Source organism: Sinocyclocheilus grahami, unplaced genomic scaffold (genome assembly GCF_001515645.1).
Source record: "Sinocyclocheilus grahami isolate Dianchi unplaced genomic scaffold, SAMN03320097.WGS_v1.1 scaffold1096.1, whole genome shotgun sequence".
Classification (NCBI taxonomy): domain Eukaryota; kingdom Metazoa; phylum Chordata; class Actinopteri; order Cypriniformes; family Cyprinidae; genus Sinocyclocheilus; species Sinocyclocheilus grahami.
This window is the reverse complement of record NW_015506275.1, coordinates 253,974-270,528: the sequence shown is the minus strand read 5'-3', so window position 1 is coordinate 270,528 and position 16,555 is coordinate 253,974. Positions and strand designations below refer to the sequence as shown.

Here is a 16,555-nt window from a genome sequence, read left to right as displayed (position 1 = left end):
TTAAGCTTTCCATATTATACAACTAACATAGTATATTTATATTAAACTGCACACTTTGTAAATAACATATCTATCTGCACACTAATAAACATATCTGTACATTTATCTAAACAATAAAATGTTTTCCTATACTTCTATTTCTGTATATAGTACATTATATTCTGATTCATGTGATCAAAGCTGAATTTTTTGCATCATTACTCCAGTCTTCAGTGTCACATGATCCTTCAGAAATCATTCTAATATGCTGTTTTAACAATTTCTGCTCAAGAAACATTTCTTATGGTTGTCAATGTTTGGACACTTTATAAGCATTATAAATACCGTTATAAATGCCGCTTTTGATCATTTTAATCTGTGTTTATGGAATAAATATATTCCCCTTTTTTTACAAAAAATCTTACTGACCCCAAACTTCTGAATGGTAAGTATATATTCCAAGTTGCCCATAACATTAGTGTGAGTAAAAGGCTATTGACTTACAATGCTGTAAAATTTCATTTGTGTCCGGTTCAGATTCACAACATGACGTAGCGGTTTTGAGAGTTGCAAAAGAGGGAAAGATTTTCAGTGAAAAACAGGCTAAATGTTGGTTCATTTCTCACACAAATCTATCGAGTGACTTTAGAACAGTCGCAAGGTTTACTTTTTTAACACTTTTTCAATGGTGTTATGACTGAACTGTTTTTGTAGACCTGTGTAAGGTCCCTTTAAAAATCCTTTAATTTTCTCTTGAGAAAATAACAGCATTTGGGTTCAGAATGACATGAGGGTGAGAAAATAATGACAGCATTTTCTTTTATGTTTATTATTCCTTTAAATTAAAGTGTTTTCCATGTCTTTCTCAGCCAGTGTGTGTGCAGTCTCTGCAGTCGTTGTGCCTGTCTCTGGCAGCTGCCTGTGAGGTCAGTCTCTTTGTAAAGGCTGTTTAGCGAGACCCAAAAAGAAAAGCCCTCCATGTGCCGACTGTTTCATCTCAAACAGAAAATGCGGCTTTCTTCTCAGACATTTCATTGTGTTTTCCAAACAAACTTAGCTTTATTAGCGAGAGATATTTCCATAAAGAGTAAACCGAATTTAATAAGTGACACATGGATCTCTGAGATCTTTTTGAAAGCATTTGAGAAAAATGGAGTGAATGCCGTATGTGATTTAGCATCAGCATCAGGACACTATCAACCGAACGATCTGTAAAATGCCCTCATTACCTGATGTAATCTGCAATTAAAATGAATTCATAATGAATGTCATGGTGGGATATCAAAATTTTGCCTGTGAGATATTGCCCCATTTTGCCTGTGCCTTTCTTATAAGCCTACACGTATTTTCCTAAAGCCGCACACATTTTGTGCATTTATATCAGATAACGGTTATTATCTTCCACCATTTTTTGTCGTGAGACAGTAATGTTTTCAAGAAGCTGGGTAGATCTTTTTGAAAACTAATATAACTTGCCAAGTCAAGCATCAATTTTACTATTGCTTATACTTTGGGCTTTTAATTTGTAATCATTACAATTTGATATCCCGCACCTCAAATCATGTGTTGATGAGGAGAGCTGAGCTGCTTCCTTTCTAAAAGACTAGTTTTGCCTTGTGGATAATAAATGCACAAAAAAAGTAGAATTGCATTGAGAGACTTGGGTGATTTTTGCATGGCCAAACATGATTCACACTCACTCATGCAAAAATGTAGTACACATTTTAAACTTTATAGATAGTTGAAGTTGAAAATGAAAATGAAAACAGTTCTGAAATAAGCCTTTTTGCTTTGTTAAATTGACAAAGTTTATGTATTTATTGTCTTTTCATCAGATGTTCTCCATGGGAAACACACACAGCTTGTAAATTTCAAGATGCTGGCATAGATAATATTGGCTTATTTTACTCTAATATTTGTCATGATTATGATTGATTTTTTCATCATGGTCAGTATCGTTTCTGTGACAAACGGCATTACGTAAATACTTTTTTTTTCTATTGTAATATACCTGCACATACAACTGTCAATTTATATATTTTTATTCCTTATTTACTTGTTCTATTTTTTATTATCTGTGTTTTTTGTTCTGTCACTGTCATTCTGTACACTGTGGAAGCTTCTGTCACGAAAACAAATTCCTCGTATGTGTAAACATACCTGGCAATAAAGCTCATTCTGATTCTGATTCTGATTCATGTGATCAAAGCTGAATTTTTTGCATCATTACTCCAGTCTTCAGTGTCACATGATCCTTCAGAAATCATTCTAATATGCTGTTTTAACAATTTCTGCTCAAGAAACATTTCTTATGGTTGTCAATGTTTGGACACTTTATAAGCATTATAAATACCGTTATAAATGCCGCTTTTGATCATTTTAATCTGTGTTTATGGAATAAATATATTCCCCTTTTTTTACAAAAAATCTTACTGACCCCAAACTTCTGAATGGTAAGTATATATTCCAAGTTGCCCATAACATTAGTGTGAGTAAAAGGCTATTGACTTACAATGCTGTAAAATTTCATTTGTGTCCGGTTCAGATTCACAACATGACGTAGCGGTTTTGAGAGTTGCAAAAGAGGGAAAGATTTTCAGTGAAAAACAGGCTAAATGTTGGTTCATTTCTCACACAAATCTATCGAGTGACTTTAGAACAGTCGCAAGGTTTACTTTTTTAACACTTTTTCAATGGTGTTATGACTGAACTGTTTTTGTAGACCTGTGTAAGGTCCCTTTAAAAATCCTTTAATTTTCTCTTGAGAAAATAACAGCATTTGGGTTCAGAATGACATGAGGGTGAGAAAATAATGACAGCATTTTCTTTTATGTTTATTATTCCTTTAAATTAAAGTGTTTTCCATGTCTTTCTCAGCCAGTGTGTGTGCAGTCTCTGCAGTCGTTGTGCCTGTCTCTGGCAGCTGCCTGTGAGGTCAGTCTCTTTGTAAAGGCTGTTTAGCGAGACCCAAAAAGAAAAGCCCTTCATGTGCCGACTGTTTCATCTCAAACAGAGAATGCGGCTTTCTTCTCAGACATTTCATTGTGTTTTCCAAACAAACTGAGCTTTATTAGCGAGAGATATTTCCATAAAGAGTAAACCGAATTTAATAAGTGACACATGGATCTCTGAGATCTTTTTGAAAGCATTTGAGAAAAATGGAGTGAATGCCGTATGTGATTTAGCATCAGCATCAGGACACTATCAAGCGAACGATCTGTAAAATGCCCTCATTACCTGATGTAATCTGCAATTAAAATTAATTCATAATGAATGTCATGGTGGGATATCAAAATTTTGCCTGAGATATTGCCCCATTTTGCCTGTGCCTTTCTTATAAGCCTACACATATTTTCCTAAAGCCGCACACATTTTGTGCATTTATATCAGATAACGGTTATTATCTTCCACCATTTTTTGTCGTGAGACAGTAATGTTTTCAAGAAGCTGGGTAGATCTTTTTGAAAACTAATATAACTTGCCAAATTGAGTACACGTACAGTAAATGAACATACTTTCCAGAAGGCCAACAATTCACTAAAAATGTTTTTTTTATTGGTCTTATGAAGTATTCTAATTTGTTGAGATAGTGAATTGGTGGGTTTTTGTTAAATGTGAGCCAAAATCATCACAATTAAAAGAGCCGAAGACTTAAACTACTTCAGTCTGTGTGCATACAATTTATTTAATACACAAGTTTCACAATTTGAGTTGAATTACTGAAATAAATTAACTTTTCCACGACATTCTAATTTATTGAGATGCACCTGTATATAGATGGATGGATGGATGGATAGAAAGATAAATTAAAGGTCATGGCCTCTTAGTCATCAGCTCAATAATAATTTGCATACCCTCAGTGCTATAAAGTATTTGAGATGATTATGTCCCAAAGTATCAGGATTAGTGCATTCTCAAATCATAGTGTGTTCCCATTGGGAAGAGAAATCACAAATGAGATCTTTTAAACATCTCAGTTGTCGCTTTTGGAGATCAATGAGATTATATTAATAGTAAAAGGAATCTTTTGCTGAACTTCCTTCTCTGATGTTCCTATTGGGAAATATACACCACTAAATATGACTTTTAGTTTCTGAAGAGATCTCAGTTGTGTTTTATACTGTTTGGCTTCCATTGACCTCCATAGTATGGACAACAACAAAAAAAACAATGTTTGGTTTCCAACGTTCTTCAAAATGTGTTCCGCAGAAAAGAAAGTCATACAGGTTTGGAACAACATGAGATTTTATTTATTTATTTTTGGGTGAACTATCTCTTTAATATTGAAGCTAAGAAGATGATTGAATATTGAAGGATAAAAAAATAATATAATAATAATAATAATAAAGGTAATTGTGACTTTTTCCCCTTGCAATTCAAAATTATATCTCTCAATTTGGAATTTTTTTATATCTCACAAATCAGTTTTTTTTTAGATATAAACTCAAAATTCTGACTTTGTCTTGCTTTCGGTGTCTCACCAATCTGCATTTATATAGTCGCAATTCTGACTTTTGTTTTCTTGTAATTTTGTTTTTGCTTTTTTGTTTTTGTAAAATAAAGTCACTGCAACTTTTTCTCTCACAAGTCTTACATTTTTGTTTCCCAGTTGTTTGTTTATATCTCATAATTCAGACTTCTAATAATTCTTTGTTCACAATTGTTTATACCTTGAAATTCAGAGTTTATATCTCACAATTATGTACTGCAATTCTGACTTTTTTGGTAACACTTTATTTTAAAGTGTCCTTGTTACACGTTACATGTAATTACTATAATAATAATAATAAATTATTCATAATTACATGCAAGTAACCCTAATCCTAACCCTAATCATATAGTATGTACATGTAGTTAATTAACATTACTCAATACTTAAATGTATAATTACACTGTAACAAGGACACCCTAAAATAAAGTGTAACCCTTTTTTTCTTAGAATTGTGAGGAAAACGTCACAATTACTTTAGTAATTTGTTTTATCCTGTGGCAGAAACAAGCATCCATACTTTAAAATGCTCTTAGATTTGCCCAGATAGCTTATATTAATAAGTCAGAGATTTCAATATGAACTTAAACATTTATCGTTATTCTTATAAGAGATCTGATCTGAGCTGAGGAAATACATCTTACACTTACTCTTTGTCAACAATTGTCTCATGTCTATTTATATTTCTGCAGGTGAATTTTATAAGAAAAAGTGCTGTATAGTATGTAGTATATATAGTATAGTATTTCTGTTGGATATTCAAATTATGCATTCATCCTGCCACAAAGGTTGAATAAACCTAGAACCGCTCTGCTCTGTCTGCTAATTCTGGGATTCAGATTTTGCCATCAGGTTCAGTCAAGCCTTTCTATTTTGAAAAAGTAGCTGAGAAAGTTTGAGAATGTGTCACCTGAGTGCTGCGATTGTGTCTGTGGCTTTCTCAGAGGTCTTCATGGGTGGCAGGGTTTGATCTTCCGCGCCGGGTTCAGCGGTGAGATCGCTAACAAGCCTGGACAGCAGTCGCAGGTGAAGCGTTTTAACAAGCGTCTCACCTCCTCAGCCTATACGCTTCCTCTTTCTTTTGTCTTCTTTCTGGGACGATTCGTCTTCCTTTCTGTCTCTTTCTTCTGTCTCGTGTTTCTTTGATCCTTGCCTCCTGTTTCCATCCGAATGTGACACAAAACAGTATGTGTTTTAGATCTGGAGTCTCTTGTGATTCAGTAAAGTGTCTTTCACAGATGCAGTTCTGTCAAGAGGAACGCTGTTTTGTCCCATCGCAGGTTATAAGAACTGTAAATGTAACACGTGAATTTAATACTATTATTTATTTTTATAATGAATGCATACAGTTGCTATTTGATTCAATTGGTTTGGGACCTATTCAGACATATGGAAATAAAATAAACAATATATTGACTTTTTAAGCCACTTTCTGCCTGTCGTCTTTGTCTCTGAATGATCTTTTTGCAGTAAATATTGATATATGCAATTAATTGTGATTAATTCACATGTATATAATGTAATTTAAAAATGCATCATTTTTTAATAAAATAACTTAATGCTTAATAAATAATTATATATAATATATAGTGCCATTTAAAATTTTCTTCTAAAATTAGCATTTTTATCAGGCTCCTATGTGTAGATTCACTAATTTCCCTTTTATGGCAAGTAATAGGTTATTTTTATTGCCATTAAGGTGACATAACTGAACATAAACATAGGAGCCTGATAAAAAAAAAAGGCAATTTTAGAAGAAAAATTCAAACAGCACTTAGAGGCTTTTGCATCTGTATCTAATATTTTTGCAAAATATTTTTACATATTTTAATAGTTTAGCTACCTATAATTAGCTAGCTATAAAAACAAAAATCTATGAAAAGTGCCGTCCATTATGTAAAAAAATATGTGATGTCTCTTTTTCTTATTTAAAATTCAAATGACTAATTCAGAGTTTGAACAAAAAAGCAAGTATAGTGTCTTAGTGAAATATTTGATCATTAAAGCATGCATAAAAAAGAGGATCATGGGTAGCAAAAATGAAAGCAGTGCCGTTTAATTGGTTGATGTGGGCAAGAAAAATGCTGTATTTAATATACCATTGTGTGGCTTTGATAAATGTTTAACTGCTTTTGCAGAGGAAATACTTAGAATGTCATTTTGCATAACTTATGTATTAGGGAATAGTAATTAGAATACAGTACTATGAAGTGTAAGTAAAACTCTTTTTTTCTCTCTTTCTCTCTCTCTCTTTATTAGTTTAATTTTGTGGGTAAACTCCTGGGCCCTCGAGGGAACTCATTAAAGAGACTGCAGGAGGACACGCTGACCAAGATGTCCATCCTCGGCAAGGGATCCATGAGAGACAAAGAAAAGGTATTCTTTCTTTGCTTATTATCAGTCTCTGGGTTGTTAATCAGGGTATATGAGGCAGGAACTGGTGTTTTTTGTCCCGTCTTTCACCACATAGTCTCATTGTCTCCACTGTCACGGACGAGAAGCGATCTGAACGATCACAAGCGCATATGTTGCGTTTCTGCGTTCTGCGCCGCTGATTGAATCGATCGATGGTTGCTGATGGGTCACTCAATTTAAATATTTCAATAAATATATATATATATTTATTTATACAACAGTTCGTTCTGGTTCTCAAATCTGATTGGTTGAGAACCGTGAGATATTGTACCGTTATCGCTACAGGAACGCCCTTTCACCGTTTGTATCACTCCGCTTCCCGTATTTCTCACAACAAGTGTCATGGCAGACACCCAAATCCACTAAAATTTAAAAGTAATACTGTTTTTGTGTCATGGAGTTTTGAGAGTTTTTTAGGCGAGAATGTATTTGTTTAGACTTCAAATATGCGGTTTGTTAATAAAGATAACGTCTATTTGAAAATTTGCTTCGACGTTTTCGGAGAAGTGAGCTCCAGGGAGTCAGCGGCTGTTCAGCACTCATGAATAGGGTTGGGTATCGATTGGGTTTTTTACGATACCGGTGCCAAATCGATACTTTTAAAATGGTACCGGTGCCTAAACGGTGCCTGAACTGATACTTTAAAAAAAGAGCCCCAAAAAAACGATGGATAACATTAAAGAACATTGAAAATATTTAAAATAAAAATACATAGCATTCACATGCTCCTCGGATGCTCTCATTTTCAGAGTTGTGCTTCCCTTACTCTAAGGCGAATAAATGTATTTCATGATCTGAGTCATTATTTAATACAAAACCACACATAATGTTTCTACTGTATATCTGTCGATCACTCTGATATTTAGTTAAAATGAGTGAATTGAGTGCTGTCTGTCAGTGTCTTTAATCAGTTCTGTGAATGATTGTATGGTATGCCACATGCACTGTAATATGTTTTATATTAAATATTACATTTATTTAAATATTACAAATATTACATTAGCCCTACATAAGGGCTAGATTTTTGCTGGAGGAAACTGCTGTGGTGTAATGAGGGGTGAACGCAGCGAAAACTTTACAGTAGATGGGAAACCGATTGCTCCATCGTGACCTTTTGTAAACTGTATTTATGACAAAGAACTGCACAGATACAGATATTATAACAATCTATCGATAAACACACACCTTGTGTCCTCTGTTTCTGTTTGAGTCCGCTCGCTCTGCGTCACCACGGTCTGCGGATTGAAGAGCGCGCTGAAAGACAGGGAGGAGACGAAGTCTGCCATTTTCCAATTAAATTTAAAGGGGACTGACTCTAAGGCGATCACGAATTTGTGTACAGTTTATGGAGCTAATCGCTATAGCCCCGCTAAAAATGGCCTTACGTCCATTTCGGAGAACCAGGACAAATATTTCAATCGATCGCTCAGGCATTTAAGTGGCATTGAAATGAGGCACCGGAATTGGTGGTACCCATATTGGCACCGGGTATGAGGCCACCGAGAGCAGCCTCACCTCGGCCAGATCCTCTGGAATTTGCCGCTGGCTCTGATGTCTCTATAGTGGTTAAACATGAGATATTATTAATTTTGGGTAAATCTCACGGGCAGTCTTTGGTCTCATTAATCTATTATTTGTTCCAGAGCAAATAGTTTTGGCGGAGGGCAAAATATCATCACGTTATATTTTGTGTAACTTTAAGGCTGTATATTAGAGCGCTGCTTTTGTACTTTTGACTGAATTGTCTAGCATCTTTTATGATGGCTGTTGTTGTTTTTTATTCAGTAAATACTATTTTATATTCATAGTAGTATTTAGTATTGGGAAACTGTGTGTGTCTTCGCACCATTAGATGGCGACAAAATACTTTTTACGAGTCAGCAGAAAATACTTTTATATTGAAAGAGACTGAAACGGAAGTTATTTTTACTTTTAATAACAGCTTGTAAGACGCCGTTAACAAATGCACTGAGCAGCGCTGTCATCAGAAATCACCCTTAACAGATGAAAGAACAGTACAACAGATATCGCTTTCCTCAGTGGACATTCAAACTTTTATTTTATTATGAATATGAGATAGAGCTGAAGAATGAATGCTGTATCAGATGCAGGTAATCACACTCGCTCAGTTAATCTCTCTCTCATAATATTCTACATATAATACAGAGAGCTTTTAATATAGTAATACAATAAGCTTTCAATAAAGCAACTCAATGTTCCTTCGTTACTAGTTCTAAAGTGACATTTTCGAATTAGTAACGGAGGCTTGGGTTCAGCTGTTAATTTGCCAAACTGAGATTTGAATCTGTGGTGGAAGGAAGTAGTTCTACACAAAAAGGTTTTTAAAGAGACTCTGTTGTTGTTTTTCTTATACATTTACACACTCGTGCCGTCGAACTGTTGTATAAATGCAAAATCACACTCGGAGATTTGAGATTTGACTGTATATTGGCACGCTGCGATTACCTACGGAATCACAGCCGTGCCAATATACAGCCATATCTCACGTCTCGTGTGATATTGCTCATATATATTAGGGCTGTCTGTTTAGCGTTAGTAATTAGTTATGAAAAAATAACGTGATTAAAATATTTTAACACCGTTAACTGTACATCATCTTAAATTTAGGATAGTTGACTGTTGACAAATATGATGCAGAGCAACAACTTCATTAAAGGGGTCATATGATGCGATTTCAAGTTTTCCTTTCTCTTTGGGAGTGTTACAAGCTGTTCGTGAATAGATAAGATCCCTAAAGTTGCAAAGACTAAAGTCTCAAACCCAAAGAGATAATCTTTATAAAAGTTAAGACTCGTCCACGCCCTCCTAAAATGCCTCGTTTAAACACGCCCCCACATGTCTACGTCACTGTGTGGGAAGATTTACATTACACCGCCCAAATTTTCACGCAAAGAAAGAAGGCGTAACTCTGATTCTTGCTGTAGTATTGTTGCTGCTGCCGGCATGTTGTGAAGACGCTGTGTTTCGTTGTGAAAGCGAAAATACTTAGTTTGGTCTTCCAAAACAGGACTCAACTAGAAATCAGTGGTTAAGTTGTATTTACAACACTGTTCCAGAACAGTTCAAACCAAATATTCAGATGTGTGCAGCGCATTTTACGGAGGACTGTTCCTGAACCTGTGAAAGTAGCCTACAATGCCGTCTGTTCTGACTCACAGACTGTAAGTACGTTTTCATATTTAAAGGATTTGCCACTGATGATTCAAACGCGAGTTTTGAGCAGTGTAGAGTAGCGCTTGTTTGTCGTTTCTCCGATCACAAATACAGACATGGTTTTATATTTACGTGGCGCGATGCAAAGCAGCGTGTAAAACGACAGTATTAGTCATTATAATCAGTAATTATGTCCCCACTGGATGCAACAAATGCCTAGTTTGAAATGGGTTTTATTGGTTTTGTCTCGTTGCACTGGGACACAGCATCACAGTATGGTAAGGGGCGTGAACGCAGCGAAAACTTTACAGTAGATGGGAAACCGATTGCTCCATCGTGACCTTTTGTAAACTGTATTTATGACAAAGAACTGCACAGATACAGATATTATAACAATCTATCGATAAACACACACCTTGTGTCCTCTGTTTCTGTTTGAGTCCGCTCGCTCTGCGTCACCACGGTCTGCGGATTGAAGAGCGCGCTGAAAGACAGGGAGGAGACGAAGTCTGCCATTTTCCAATTAAATTTAAAGGGGACTGACTCTAAGGCGATCACGAATTTGTGTACAGTTTATGGAGCTAATCGCTATAGCCCCGCTAAAAATGGCCTTACGTCCATTTCGGAGAACCAGGACAAATATTTCAATCGATCGCTCAGGCATTTAAGTGGCATTGAAATGAGGCACCGGAATTGGTGGTACCCATATTGGCACCGGGTATGAGGCCACCGAGAGCAGCCTCACCTCGGCCAGATCCTCTGGAATTTGCCGCTGGCTCTGATGTCTCTATAGTGGTTAAACATGAGATATTATTAATTTTGGGTAAATCTCACGGGCAGTCTTTGGTCTCATTAATCTATTATTTGTTCCAGAGCAAATAGTTTTGGCGGAGGGCAAAATATCATCACGTTATATTTTGTGTAACTTTAAGGCTGTATATTAGAGCGCTGCTTTTGTACTTTTGACTGAATTGTCTAGCATCTTTTATGATGGCTGTTGTTGTTTTTTATTCAGTAAATACTATTTTATATTCATAGTAGTATTTAGTATTGGGAAACTGTGTGTGTCTTCGCACCATTAGATGGCGACAAAATACTTTTTACGAGTCAGCAGAAAATACTTTTATATTGAAAGAGACTGAAACGGAAGTTATTTTTACTTTTAATAACAGCTTGTAAGACGCCGTTAACAAATGCACTGAGCAGCGCTGTCATCAGAAATCACCCTTAACAGATGAAAGAACAGTACAACAGATATCGCTTTCCTCAGTGGACATTCAAACTTTTATTTTATTATGAATATGAGATAGAGCTGAAGAATGAATGCTGTATCAGATGCAGGTAATCACACTCGCTCAGTTAATCTCTCTCTCATAATATTCTACATATAATACAGAGAGCTTTTAATATAGTAATACAATAAGCTTTCAATAAAGCAACTCAATGTTCCTTCGTTACTAGTTCTAAAGTGACATTTTCGAATTAGTAACGGAGGCTTGGGTTCAGCTGTTAATTTGCCAAACTGAGATTTGAATCTGTGGTGGAAGGAAGTAGTTCTACACAAAAAGGTTTTTAAAGAGACTCTGTTGTTGTTTTTCTTATACATTTACACACTCGTGCCGTCGAACTGTTGTATAAATGCAAAATCACACTCGGAGATTTGAGATTTGACTGTATATTGGCACGCTGCGATTACCTACGGAATCACAGCCGTGCCAATATACAGCCATATCTCACGTCTCGTGTGATATTGCTCATATATATTAGGGCTGTCTGTTTAGCGTTAGTAATTAGTTATGAAAAAATAACGTGATTAAAATATTTTAACACCGTTAACTGTACATCATCTTAAATTTAGGATAGTTGACTGTTGACAAATATGATGCAGAGCAACAACTTCATTAAAGGGGTCATATGATGCGATTTCAAGTTTTCCTTTCTCTTTGGGAGTGTTACAAGCTGTTCGTGAATAGATAAGATCCCTAAAGTTGCAAAGACTAAAGTCTCAAACCCAAAGAGATAATCTTTATAAAAGTTAAGACTCGTCCACGCCCTCCTAAAATGCCTCGTTTAAACACGCCCCCACATGTCTACGTCACTGTGTGGGAAGATTTACATTACACCGCCCAAATTTTCACGCAAAGAAAGAAGGCGTAACTCTGATTCTTGCTGTAGTATTGTTGCTGCTGCCGGCATGTTGTGAAGACGCTGTGTTTCGTTGTGAAAGCGAAAATACTTAGTTTGGTCTTCCAAAACAGGACTCAACTAGAAATCAGTGGTTAAGTTGTATTTACAACACTGTTCCAGAACAGTTCAAACCAAATATTCAGATGTGTGCAGCGCATTTTACGGAGGACTGTTCCTGAACCTGTGAAAGTAGCCTACAATGCCGTCTGTTCTGACTCACAGACTGTAAGTACGTACCAAATACACAAAATAATGTTATTTTTTAGCAACGTCATATGACCCCTTTAAGCAGTTATGCATTAAATTTCAAGATATTGGGGCAAAAAATGCCCCTGTATGAGTTTTTGTCTCATATTTATATCGTATGATAAGTGATATCACACCAGCAGTGAGAGCAATATAACACGAGTCCTGTTTTTTTGTCACGAACACGAGTGCAAATGTGATTTCATACAACAGTTCAGTAAATAGAAAGTTAATATTGTGTTATATTTTAAACACAATATTGTGTGTTTTTTGTTTTGCCCCACTGTAATATATATATATATATATATACTGTAATTGTTATACACTTTAGGGTGTTAGCTGCATTTTGAAATCTCAATTAAATATAATAACATGTAAGTATATGCTTTAAGCAGTAGAAACTTTCATTTTATAATTTTATATTTTGTTTTAGCTTGTTTTGTTTTAGAAAAACGCAACAAAAGCAGTAATATTATAAAATTATATTATAATTTAAAATAACTGTTTTCTATTTGAATATATTTTAAAATATAATTTATTCCTGTGATGGAATGCTGCATTTTCAGCATTATTACTCCAGTCTTAAGTGTCACACAGTGTCATCCTTCAGAAATCATTCTAATACGCTGATTTGAAACATTGTTATTAATTTTGAAAACAATGATGTATTTTGTTCAGGATTTTTTGATTAATAGAAAGTTCAGTAGAACAGCATCTATATGAAATAGAAATCTTTTAAAGTATTATAAATGATTTTGATTAATTTAATGCTTCCTTGCGGAGTAAAAGTATCAATTTCTTTAGGGGAAAAAATTACCTTATTTCTCTCCATACTTTTAAAACAGGATGTTTTTGCTACTGTACCTTTAATTAGGTGGCTCTAATTGGCCAACTTGTTGCATGCAATATTTATTTTAAAAGGTTCAGGAAAATCCATGATATGTATCCTTTAAATTATTGACGTTTTCCCCCAGCAGACTGTGTGCATGTAGCTCTGGTTTCTGGCCGTTTCTGAACAACTCAGCCACAGGTGATTTTGATATGTTCATGTATAAGCGTGCCGCAATTACATTCCGTGTTCACAAGAGCAATCTTCTCCCTTCAGACAGCTGTTCCAGAGCTCAGGGTGTTCTGGAAGGTTTTATCTACTAATTGGGCGTGTTGTTATTGACTGCTGCACTCCTCCGGTCCTGTCAGATTTTGGTGAACAAGCTCTCTGTGGAGAAAAGCGAGAGAGAGGGGGAATTGTGCACCACAAATTGGCCGGTTTGGATCTGGAACACTCACCTGCACGGTTTTAAGCTGTTTGGAGATTCTCCTGCAGCTCCGTCCCACAGCTGAGTGGAGAGATTTGCTTAAAGCTCATAATTCTCTTTGATGTACTAGAATTTGCAGAAACAAATTTCACAGAATTTACCAAACGATGTTAATAGTAAACATACACGCCCCAAACCCCACAAGAGCTTGTTTTTGGAAGCAGTTTAGAAAACTTCACATATATGTGTGCGTTCACTGGTGAATGTGGAAAATATGCTCTTGCAAACACTGTTTTGCATGGAAGCTTGTTTTTTTCCACAGAATAAAAAAAAAATGGTAATTGAGAATTGTTATTTTAAAATTCTGACTTTTTTTCCCTGAATTCTGAGTTTGCTTCACAATTTTGACTTTTTTTTCTCATAATTCTGAGTTTAAATCTTGCAATTTTACTTTTTTTTCATAATTCTGAGTTTCAATCTTTCAATTTGACTTTTTTTCCTCATAATTCTGAGTTTAAATCTTGCAATTTGACTTTTTTTTCCTCATAAATCTGAGTTTAAATCTTGCAATTTTTCTTTTTTTTTCTCATAATTCTGAGTTTCAATCTTTCAATTTGACTTTTTTTTCCTCATAATTCTGAATTTAAATCTTGCAGTTTTACTTTTTTTTCTCATAATTCTGAGTTTAAATCTTGCAATTTGACTTTTTTTTCATAATTCTGAGTTTCAATCTTTCAATTTGACTTTTTTTCCTCATAATTCTGAGTTTAAATCTTGCAATTTGACTTTTTTTTCCTCATAAATCTGAGTTTAAATCTTGCAATTTTACTTTTTGTCCTCATAATTCTGAGTTTAAATCATTCAATTTGACTTTTTTTTCCTCATAATTCTGAGTTTAAATCTTGCAATTTGACTTTTTTTTCATAATTCTGAGTTTCAATCTTTCAATTTGACTTTTTTTCCCTCATAATTCTGAGTTTAAATCTTGCAATTTGACTTTTTTTCCTCATAATTCTGAGTTTCAATCTTTCAATTTGACTTTTTTTTCCTCATAATTCTGAGTTTAAATCTTGCAATTTGACTTTTTTTTCTCATAAATCTGAATTTAAATCTTGCAGTTTTACTTTTTTTTCTCATAATTCTGAGTTTAAATCTTGCAATTTGACTTTTTTTTCATAATTCTGAGATAAATCTTGCAATTTGACTTTTTTTCCTCATAATTCTGAGATAAATCTTTCAATTTGACTTTTTTCTCATAATTCTGAGTTTAAATCTTTCAATTTGACTTTTTTTTCATAATTCTGAGTTTAAATCTTGCAATTTGACTTTTTTTCATAATTCTGAGTTTAAATCTTTCAATTTGACTTTTTTTTTTCGTAATTCTGAGTTTAAATCTTGCAATTTTACTTTTTTCTCGTAATTCTGATTTTAAATCTTTCAATTTGACTTTTTTTCATAATTCTGAGTTTAAATCTTGCAATTTTACTTTTTTTCTCATAATTCTGAGTTTAAATCTTTCAATTTGACTCTTTTTCCTCATAATTCTGAGTTTAAATCTTTAAATTTGACTTTTTTTTTCATAATTCGTTTAAATCTTTCAATTTGACTTTTTTTTCATAATTCTGAGTTTAAATCTTGCAATTTGACTTTTTTTCTGAAATTTTGGATGTTTCAATCTTTCAATTTGACTTTTTTTTCCTCATAATTCTGAGTTTAAATCTTGCAATTTGACTTTTTTTTCCTCATAATTCTGAGTTTAAATCTTGCAGTTTGACTTTTTTCTTGTAATTCTGAGTTTAAATCTTTGAATTTTACATTTTTCATAACTCTGAGTTTAAATCTTGCAATTTTTCTTTTTTTCTCATAATTCTGAGTTTAAATCTTTCAATTTGACTTTTTTTTCATAATTCTGAGTTTCAATCTTTCCATTTGACTTTTTTTTCATAATTCTGAGTTTCAATCTTTCCATTTGACTTTTTTTTCATAATTCTGAGTTTCAATCTTTCAATTTGACTTTTTTTTCTCATAATTCGTTTAAATCTTTCAATTTGACTTTTTTTTCATAATTCTGAGTTTCAATCTTTCAATTTGACTTTTTTTTCTTATAATTCGTTTAAATCTTTCAATTTGACTTTTTTCTCATAATTCTGAGTTTAAATCTTGCAATTTGACTCTTTTTCATAATTCTGAGATAAATCTTGCCATTTGACTTTTTTCTCATAATTCTGAGTTTAAATCTTTCAATTTGACTTTTTTTTCATAATTCTGAGTTTAAATCTTGCAGTTTGACTTTTTTCTTGTAATTCTGAGTTTAAATCTTTGAATTTTACATTTTTCATAACTCTGAGTTTAAATCTTGCAATTTTACTTTTTTTCTCATAATTCTGAGTTTAAATCTTTCAATTTGACTTTTTTTTCATAATTCTGAGTTTCAATCTTTCCATTTGACTTTTTTTTCATAATTCTGAGTTTCAATCTTTCCATTTGACTTTTTTTTCTCATAATTCGTTTAAATCTTTCAATTTGACTTTTTTTCTTATAATTCTGAGTTTAAATCTTTCAATTTGACTTTTTTCTCGTAATTCTGATTTTAAATCTTTCAATTTGACTTTTTTTCTCATAATTCTGAGTTTAAATCTTGCCATTTTAATTTTTTTTTCTCATAGTTCAAAGTTTAAATCTTGCAATTCTGACATTTTTTTCTCTGAATTCTGAGTTTATGGTCATCTCGCTATTTTGACTTTTTTCTTGTTTACATCTCACATTTATTATTATTATTATTATTATTATTATTATTATTATTATTATT

At 33.6% G+C, this 16,555-nt stretch overlaps 1 protein-coding gene across 1 annotated transcript in view; it reads left to right on the top strand.

The window, feature by feature from the left end:
* LOC107566726 (KH domain-containing, RNA-binding, signal transduction-associated protein 3-like) overlaps positions 1-16,555 on the top strand; it is a 115,804-nt gene that overhangs the window by 36,434 nt on the left and 62,815 nt on the right. Inside the window, exon 4 of the mRNA XM_016252253.1 lies at positions 6,728-6,844. Coding sequence (XP_016107739.1) covers positions 6,728-6,844 — 117 coding nt within the window. The remainder of the gene's footprint in view (positions 1-6,727; positions 6,845-16,555) is intronic.